Below are 10,000 nucleotides of genomic sequence, written 5' to 3'. Positions count from 1 at the left end.
CATCAGTATAGTGTTCTGCTGGACCACCCACTATAGCGTCCCTGTGTTCCTCCGTTCTCCAGCGCTGTATGAGTTTTAATGATAGTGAGCGATCACTGAGGGCAGTGGATGTTACTCCACTCTTTCATGTTCCCGACATCACAGGACTCCGAAACCCTGCAGATTAACAGCCGTTGTATTCCTCTGTCCATCACTCATCACACACTGTCTTCACATATAAACAGTTTGAAGCACAGTTATCCAAACTCTGATATTTCTGTATGGCTGCGAGAGGCAGGGAATGTGTGTGTGTCTATTGATGAATGAGACTAAAATGATCAAAGCCAAAGCTAAAAAATCTAAAAAAGCCTTGAACTTGGAAAATTCAGACTGTGTTCTATTGCTTTTACATCTGACCCACAAGGGAATTATTGTGAGTTTCTTTCAGACATCTTTATCTCATCATTGGAGTCTAATTAAGACGGAGTTTGGAAATATTGGCTGTTTTTATGTATTTCCTAACAGGTTCCAGCTTATAGCGTCGCATGTTCAGCCCTGCTTCTGAGACTATAATTATAAATAGGTCTGAAATTATTTCAACCACCTGGAACAACAAACCGATAGATTGTTATTTTGGTCGAGAAGCCGTACTTCATTTATAAATCCCAGGGTGCTCTTTCTGCACAAAAGGGGCTCGCCAAGAACCACTGCAACCAATCAAAAATACATTCAGGACAGAAATTTACAACTCGACTCACATTCCAGCAAGGCTCCGATTTCATCCTGCCAGCGGAGGCTTGGCAGACCAGCAAACCTGATCGACTAAACAGCAAAACACGCATCTGAGGCGCTCAGTGCTCGCGTAATCTCAGAGATGTTGATTCACATGCTCTTGGATTAAGATTATCACTGAGTTTGAGCTGAAACTGAAAGTTGACGCTTCACATATCGAGATTGCTGGTACCTGGAGAAAATTACATTTCTTTTAACGCACAACAGTTTACAGAGCGTAAATTAGTAATCTGAACTTTGTGTGTCCACATCTGAGGCGGCTGCTGGCGCTTTTGTTGTCTCAATTATCATGACTGGATTTAAGATGTGTTTGGGTTATTACTCTGATCTGGCGTCTGTCAGCGGCACCTTTTCAGATCTGTGTTTCCTGAGCCGGAGTTCAGTTCAATTGACACGCAAAACGCTACCTACAAACTCAGATCCGCGTCCTCTGCTTGCCTGAGGGGAATCAGTGTGTTTGTCATGATTATTTGGCGCTACACTGGGGGAAAAAAAGGTTACATCTAAATTAACTGGTTGTATTCAAGTCAAAAATAATATTTAACCAATACATTACACAGCAAAAAAAATACTTTGTATTTTTTTGTCTTATTTCCAGTTCAAATATCAAAAAATTCTTAAATCAAGATGCATTTACTAGACTAAACTTAAGTGAGTTTTTACTTAAAACAAGCCAAATGATCTGCCAATGGGGTAAAAAAAAAATATTGTTTCTGTTTGAATTAAGATTACTTACCCCATTGGCAGATCATTTAGCTTTTTTTAAGCAAAAAATCACTTCATTTTGATTTATATCCCCAGAAAACAAGAGATAATATCGGATGGCATTTTACTCATCTAGTAAATGCATCTTGATTTAAGAATTTTTAGATATCTGGACTGGACACAAGACAAAAATACTAAGTAAGAAAAGCATTTTTGCAGTGCAATTGATGCCCAAAACAACCATTTTTAGGGGTTCAATCAGGTAGAAGTAGCTTTTTACACAATTCAATCCAACATGATTTTATCCATAATATGTTTGCTGGAAGAGTTAATGTTAGTTTCAAAGCAAATCCATATAAGACCAGTATTCCCTCACATGTCCGAAGGGATCGAGGTGGTTGTTTGTCAGCTTGAGTTTCTGGAAAGACACCAGTTGCCTCATCCAGTGAGCGCCGGTGGCCGGAGAATCGGGATGAACATACAGTCTTCCCGGCATCGCAGGTTCAGCTTTCCCCGTCACAGACCTGTGCAAAACACACGCTATCTTCATACGAGCGAAATATCACATCCAGAGCCGGTTCCTCTCATGCGATTATTGATATTGTTCGAGATTCTGTTGATCTGTTCATGCATTAAGTACAAGGATGATTTCATTAAAACTAAAAGATGTTTTGTTCCCTCAACATGTTTCCTGCAAAACACATGGAGCTTCAGTGTAAACTCACACTGACTTTCCTTCTGTCACAATACACATCGTTTCAAAGCAGCTTTACAGAAAACGCATGAGTGTACATTATAATTTAGAGTGATCTGTTATCTGAGGAAATTGTATAAGTTATGCATTTCAGAAATGTACATATACAAATCACACATATACAAAGTATTAAATCAATTGCTGTTTTCTCTCATGCGATTATTGATATTGTTCAGAGGTTCTAGATTCTGATGATCTAATCATGCATTAAGTACAAGGATGATTTCATTAAAACTAAAAGATGTTTTGTTTCCCTCAACATATGTTTCCTTTATTGAAATCGAAACTTGTCAGAATGTGATCGGCCTCTATTTATCATGCATCGCTGCCTTGTGTGTTGAACATAATGTGTTTCAAAGCCCGGTTTATTTGGTTAATGGCTAAGATGATGGTTGATCAAGAGGGTCGTTAGTTCCAGAACATGCACTGAACTGGTAATTATCAGAGATGTTGGCCTGTGGACGTCCTCCCTCAATGACCTCAACTATTCAAACCACTGACCCTGAAAAAGGAGCACAAAACTAGTAGCATAATACGCCGTTTTCTGTTGGATGCCGATGCAATCGTATGTAATACGGCTGTTTTTCCTCATCCTTTAATGTACACACTAAATAAAGTTAGTATAAACTTTCAATTGTTTTAAATTGACATGAACAAACATATTTGTGTAAACATTTAGAAATCACCTTCTTTTCTCAGTCTGTGTTTGTCTGCATCTTCAAGCATGAATAAAGACCATGAATGAGTCAAATGTAATTATTTAGGCTAATTAAAAGGGATATGTGACAGTTTTGACAAGTCTTGCCAGGAACTTTTGGGACGCTTATCGTAGGTGATGAGAAATGGACAATCAAAGTCAAAGCAATAGTGAGAACTTTAAACGTAAGCCGAGCAAAGTACATAATAACCAGCGCCAGTGACATTAACTGTGAATAAAACAATTGATGACTCACGAACCATTTGTTATCGGCGAATTTATAGCGGTGGTCATCGGCTGGCACAACATCCATCAGGAGAATGTATTTGGTTTTGGGGTTCAACCCGGTGACCTTCACTTTGAAGCTGGGAAACATGCGCCTGTGGAAAACGGGACAATATTACAGCAGGAATCGCGAAAAGGCTTTTTTCAAATAATAATAACAATAGTAGCCTAATTATAATCATTTAATAGGCCTATATTTAATATATATTTGTTACCGGAGCAAAAAAAAAAAAACGCTCTGGCTAAATCGATCATTTTATGCGTGTGTTTTGGAGGCATATTTAGACACGCAACAACTTTCCGCTAATCTCATTCCCGTCACTGGTTTAGACAAATCGTACGAGTTCGTAGGAAATAAACCTCGTAAAATGCGGACGAATAGGTCGTTAGATAGCGTTGGTTAGACACACTTTAGTTAGAATGGTATATATGGTTCAGATTCATTTTGTCTTACAAAGGCCTATATATATATATATATATATATATATATATATATATATATATATATATATATATATATATATATATATATATATATATGTGCAAGTACAACGCTTAAAGCACAATATATAAAAGGAACATTTAGGGACAAGAAAAAAAGAGATATTGGGTGAATTAAAACTATGAAAAGTGTGCATATGTGAGGAGAGAATATGCTTTCAGAGGCTCAACTTCACATGTGATGCGCGGTTTTACTTTAAGAAAACGCGTATTAAAATGCATTATTGATAAGTTGTGGCGATTTTGTCGAGTGTTTAATACTCGAGATAGACAGGGATTTTCCCCACTAAACTGACTAGAAAATGTTGTTAGTACAAAAGCCGCCTTGTTCAGCTCTGTGCAGAGAGAAAATCATAAACTACTCGTTTCTGAAAGCTGCCGCGATTATGAATAATAAATGAGAAGAACAAGACAATTTTCTGCATGCATACGGATATTTATGACGTTACACATCACCGTAATCTCCCGCGATGAGCTCGGTGTTCCTCGAACTTTACCTGGCCTTTTTAATCTCACACTGATCATAATGTTAAGCAACTGAGGAGTTCATGCAGAGATTTCAGTTTTAAACCCGCATGTGATTTCTGAGAAAACTTTCCTGACGTTTTTATCAATAAAAGAACTGAAACGCAGTTTACATGTTCAATATGTTTTTAAAACTCTTCTCAGCTATAGAGGAATACTGGGCCCGAAACTCCACACTGCTGCTTTAAACAATTAATTTATATATTTACATTCATAATTTACAAACAATTAATACCCATTATACCCTTAAAAGGCCCTGCTAATTTTATATTTCAGACGCAATACATTTAATATGCGATGATACAATTTTAAAATACTTATAGTTTTAGAGAAAGATCCGAGTTTATCGCTAATTATAACATAAGTGGAAAAATACGCATCGAGAATCAAAATTATGTTTTTTTCCAGCTCTAGTCATAACCTGCATAAAAACTCATCTTAAATTATGCAGTCAAAGCATTGCTTATTGAAGTTCGGGAATTAGCTTTTACTTAGACTGCAACTTTCAAAACACATTCTGAACAAAATAATCAAAATAAGTTTGGATTCAAAATTTTAATAACAAAAAAAGATGCAATACATCTAAATTAATCACACAAAAAAATCGCTAGGCTAGTTGTTGTAGAAACATGCATTTTATGTTATTAGCCAACCCATTCTGTTCCGTTAAAAATTACAATTAAAACGTATGATTAATTCTATTTCAATAAACTATGATCATTGCATGGAGAAATGTATATAGAAATATATGTATAATTAATAATATAGGCTACAATTAGTATTACAATTATTGAATGATACTAATAATTAGGCCTAGTATTATAATGATCAGTTCGTATTTGTGCATTTTTAAGGTTATCTGGAAATTGAAAAGAGTTAAAAGAGTTGTTTCTTACCTCCCTGCTTTGGTGATGATCATTTCAGTTCCCACTTCATGAAACTTTGCCCACAACTCTCGCTCGTGCAAGTAAACTTTTATCCCTTCCATTCCCTTTTAAAAAGACATATGCAGAGAATGAACATATGCACTGCATCTTTCAAGCACGAATAACGAGGCTAACGCTAGACAAAATGGCATCAAACTGCACGAGGAGAAAAAAGTTGTTCAGCTTTAAAGAAAAATAATAAATGAGAATTCATTTTAAGTCAATAAACTCCAAGATTAAGTTCGTAGAACTTTAGATTTAGATTTTGTTCTAAACAAGCATTTTAAAAATTGAGCAAGCTAACATTGCTTGATGAAAATGTGTTATTAGTTTCGAATGATATAGCAAAGAGAAAAGATTTTGAGAAATATGTACTGCCGATACTCGGCCTGTCACACACTCATGTTCTGCGTTACAGTTACAATATTTAGTTTTTGGGTAAAACTTTACAATAAGATTCATTAGTTAACTGCCTTAGTTGACATGAACTAAGAAGGAACAATACTTCTACAGCATTTATTAATCTTAGTAATATTAATTTCAACATTTATTAATACGTTATTACAAATCAAAGGTTGTATTAGTGAACATTAGTTAATGCACTGTGAACTAACATGAACAAACAATGAACAGCTGTATTTTTACTAACTAATATTAACAAAGATTAAAAAATACTGTAACAAATGTATTGCTCATGTTAGTTCATGTTAGTTAATACATTAACTAATGTTAACTAAAAAAACGTATTGTAAAGTGTCGCCTGTTTGTGTTATATTATACATCTCTTTCCGTCAATCTACATTTGAATTTGAACTCGTGTCGATGTAACTTTATATTATGCCTCGTCGACCATCTGAGTAACAGTAAGTTATGAAGCTTTATTAATGTCCTTCTATTAGCGGCTGTTCGACAGTTACCTCAGACCAGCAACTATCGCGTATTCCTCACACACATTTAGAAAACTACATGTGCACATTTTACAGAGCTCTACTGTGTTTTATAGCCAAATACTAAAACCTGACCTGACAGAAAACTTTCTGCAATGTTAAGTTTAAAAAATAAAAAATTACTTTATATTGTTTTACAAATAAGGACGACTCCAAAAGAGTTTTGTCTCTGACATATTTAGGTCACTTCTGGGTACAAATGTGAATCCAAAACGTGGTGAAGCGCGCGCGTGCACACACACACACACACACACACACACACACACACCCAGTAGCTGTTACCTGTTGAATGTATGTCGTCTGTGAGGATGGGGATTTGCTAGCGGCTCCATTCTGTTTCTCTGATTTACCCTCGTTTTGTAAATCTTTTGATTCGGAGTCACTCGGAGAGTTTTGGAGCCGGAAAGTGTCTTCGCTGTCCGCCATGTCTGACTCCTTCCCGAGGCCTGAGGACACACACCATCATCAGCTTCTCACTCTCTTAAACACGCGTTTGTGTTCTTCATTTCCCTTCAGCACGGTTTGCAGCACTTCCAAGCATTGATTTCAATGACATAAAGTCTCATTGTGCTTATGAGTCTCGCTTTTATGATAACGAAAAAAACGTATGTTACAAAACTAACAATGCAATTCCAAATCTGTACAAAATATCCGATGTTGTCGAATCTTTCTTCATTAAAACTCTCACATATGCTACAAAAACATATTTTTTGAAAAGTCTGCTCACATAAATCATCGCAATTTTCTTTGAACACACACACACACACACACACACACACACACACACACACACACACACACACACACACACACACACACACACACACACACCTGCACATTAATGTAGCTACATATTAGATACATAAACCTTTAGCTTTTGGTTACACTTTATTTTAGGGTGTCCATGTTACACTGTAATTATACATTTACGTACTGAGTAATAACAATTAACATGTATTTACTGTAGAATTAGAATTAGGGGTTACACTTTATTTTAAAGTGTCCGTGTTACACAGTAATTATACATTTAAGCATTGAGTAACATTAAGTAACTGCATGTACTTACTAGGGTTAGCATTGGGGTTTGTTTGGTTTAGTTGCATGTAATTATGCATAATTAATAGTTATAGGCTATAGTGACTATAGGCTACATGTAACATATGTAACAATGACACTGTAAAATAAAGTGTTACCGGATTTGGTTTAGGGTTAGTAGCTTGTAATTGTGCATAATGTAGCCTACTGTTATTACTACTACATGTAACATGTGTAACAAGGACCGCAAAATAAAGTTTAAACTAACTTTTTAAACAATGCAGTTGTGTTCACATTGTCTTCCTTGTTGCGTCTATGAATTATATGAATGGATCAGGAGATATAAAACCATTGCACGGGTGTCGATTACAGCTTTCGTTGAAGAGATGGACACAACTGTTTGATAAATACTCCGCAATGTACTTTAACTACAACGAAGCAGAGTCGACCATTCTCTGCACCACGGATGTTTTTCACATCTGTTTATGGATTCTGTAGTGATGGCCTAAGTGCAAAAACTCAGTGAATCAAGAAGAAACGGACATTACCTGAAATCTGCGAATCCCAGAATCTGCACAATAAGCTCGAAGCAGCTCCAGATATGGGCGGTCTGATGGGGGTTCGTCACATATATTCCACGCGCGATGAAGATCACGGGATTCTGCTCGGGGAACCCGTGCATTTACTGTCGGTGCTCCGCGGGAAGAGACTCATCCAGCGCCGGGAATATAGCGATTAAAAACGAGAATCTTAGTGATGGACCTGCAGTTCACTACTCCTGTCAGATCACGGAGTAAAGCAGAGGATCTGTCTGATATTCCTGGAGAAAAGAAGCACGATCACCTCCTCCCCCCTCTCTCTCTCTCTCTCTCTCTCTCTCTCTCTCTCTCTCTGTTCCTCTAATGGTCAAACCCCGTGCGTTACACTGGGAAACGGAAGCACTGGGATGAACACGTAGTGTGTGTGTTCGTCTGCAATGCCGTGACAATATCGGTCCACCCACAGTATAACTGCCCCCCCCCCCCCCACCACCACACACACACACACACACACACACACACCTCATCTGCATGTGCTCTTCTCTTAGGAGACGTTTTACACGCACATATTAAATAAGTTAGCATCTCATCTTGTTATATATCGGCTAATAGGTTATTTTGCATCTTGTCCGATCAATTTTGTTTTATTAAACAGGCCTGTAAATGTCTTAAAATGTACATTTATGCATTTGAAAGGCATTTTTTTTAAATTCAATGTGATTTACATTGCATTCATTCATGCATCAATTCTTCTTTCCGTGGGATTCGAACCCATGACCTTTGCTCGCGCATGCTCGAGTGTTCGCGCTACAGGAATGCGTCATATAAAGTGATAGGCCTACATGTCTGAAACGGTGGAGATTAATCCTACTAATCCTGAGAGTAAAACAGACACAGGCCATGCAAACAAAAAGAAAAAGAAAAAACATTAGAACAACGCGGGTTTCCTTTTATTGGACGTCAGGAAGTTTGCATCATGTGCGCAAGAGAGTCGTGTGTTTGTGAGCGCGTTATAACTTTGGTTCAACCAGCCTGATCTCATGAAATGCGTCTCTAGCTTGCATTGTATTTATCGTCAATATATGTTAAATGCGAAAATTAGGTTATACGTGCACATGATACGCAGTTTATCCCCAAGGTGTTTACAGTGCGTATCATATGCTTTGAAAAACTAATTTTCGCGTATAAATTGCACGATAAATACAATGCATGCTATAGAGACGCGTTTGACGAGATGTGAACTCGGACCTGTGGCCTGGATAAAGCCTAGATCCAGAAACCAGTGTCTCTGCCAGCTGTGTGTTCAAATGACTGCATATATTACACGTGCTGGTCTAAAAAGAGGTTCATATTGGATTATTTCCTCAAAATATGTTGGACTTTAACGCAGAAGGCGATGCAGTTAGAAATCCCCTCAAATTTACAGCCAATGTATTTTGGTCTTTCCTTGACGTCAGTGCATTTAAAATTCAAGTCTGTCCACAAATTGAAATTGATAAGCTTGCCTAAAGTGATAATTGTCATTTCGGTTTCAAACCAAATCCTCATATTCTATAGATCTGTTAATAAAATGAAACCTCGGACCCACTATAGCTCTTCGAGTCACTTATTAAAGCACAGGATAGTAACGCGTCAAATCTAGTCAAGAAACTTCCCTGCACTCAGGAACTAAATATAGCATCTGATAACCCAGGGCTACAGTTTGTGTATTAACCGGTGTGTTAAAATCACAGTTCCGCAGATTAACAATAATCTGCGCCGATTACGACCCGTTCAGAACATTAGCTCTCTTACAATACATCATCAGATCCAACTGAGATATTACATTCATGATCTATTAATGAGTGATAGTGCTATATAATAACCCTCTGGTGTAACGAGCTGGTGTTTCAAAAACATTCCCGCCCCTAATCCTAAACAAGGGTTTCAGTAAAGCATATGCACGCAAAAAACATTGTTGGCGTATAAATGGCACGAGAAATAACATTGGTGTTATAGATACGCACTTTCATGAGATCGTGTTGGTATTTTTCTACACAAAAATGCAATTAATTGAACATGCTTAGGAAACGGATGATAAATAAAAAAGAGATATTATTTTCCTCTGCGGTATAAGTGTAAGTGTATTGACATAAACTCGGTTGTGATATTTTCATAGCTCTAGATAGGCTATATCTGTTCATCATTGTGCAACTAGTAAGAGTTTGTGTAGTCATATTCAGTGCTTGCAGGAAGAAAATAATATAACAATAAAAAATACAATGCATCTGCATTAGAAAATATTATCCAAAACCTTCTAGAATGCTTTAGAAATC

The 10,000-nt window shown here is 37.0% G+C and overlaps 1 protein-coding gene across 2 annotated transcripts in view; it reads right to left on the bottom strand.

Moving 5' to 3' along the window:
- Window positions 1–8,109, bottom strand: part of tbx5a (T-box transcription factor 5a) — a 17,402-nt gene extending 9,293 nt beyond the window's left edge. The window contains exons 1-5 of one of the 2 annotated variants that reach the window (XM_077237492.1): window positions 7,695–8,106; window positions 6,394–6,557; window positions 5,135–5,229; window positions 3,188–3,307; window positions 1,853–2,000 (exon numbers count right to left, since the gene is read on the bottom strand). In XM_077237492.1, coding sequence (XP_077093607.1) covers window positions 1,853–2,000; window positions 3,188–3,307; window positions 5,135–5,229; window positions 6,394–6,537 — 507 coding nt within the window. In that variant the 5' untranslated portion in view covers window positions 6,538–6,557; window positions 7,695–8,106. Of the gene's footprint in view, window positions 1–1,852; window positions 2,001–3,187; window positions 3,308–5,134; window positions 5,230–6,393; window positions 6,558–7,694 lie in introns of both variants that reach the window. The other variant, XM_077237493.1, reaches the window with a different exon arrangement.
- Between the last annotated feature and the right edge of the window lie 1,891 nt (window positions 8,110–10,000).

Source organism: Siphateles boraxobius, unplaced genomic scaffold (genome assembly GCF_051911475.1).
Source record: "Siphateles boraxobius isolate OS27281-9 unplaced genomic scaffold, OSU_SipBor_1 202, whole genome shotgun sequence".
Taxonomy (NCBI): domain Eukaryota; kingdom Metazoa; phylum Chordata; class Actinopteri; order Cypriniformes; family Leuciscidae; genus Siphateles; species Siphateles boraxobius.
Note: the sequence above shows the minus strand (reverse complement) of the source record. Positions and strands in the feature narration are given on the sequence as shown.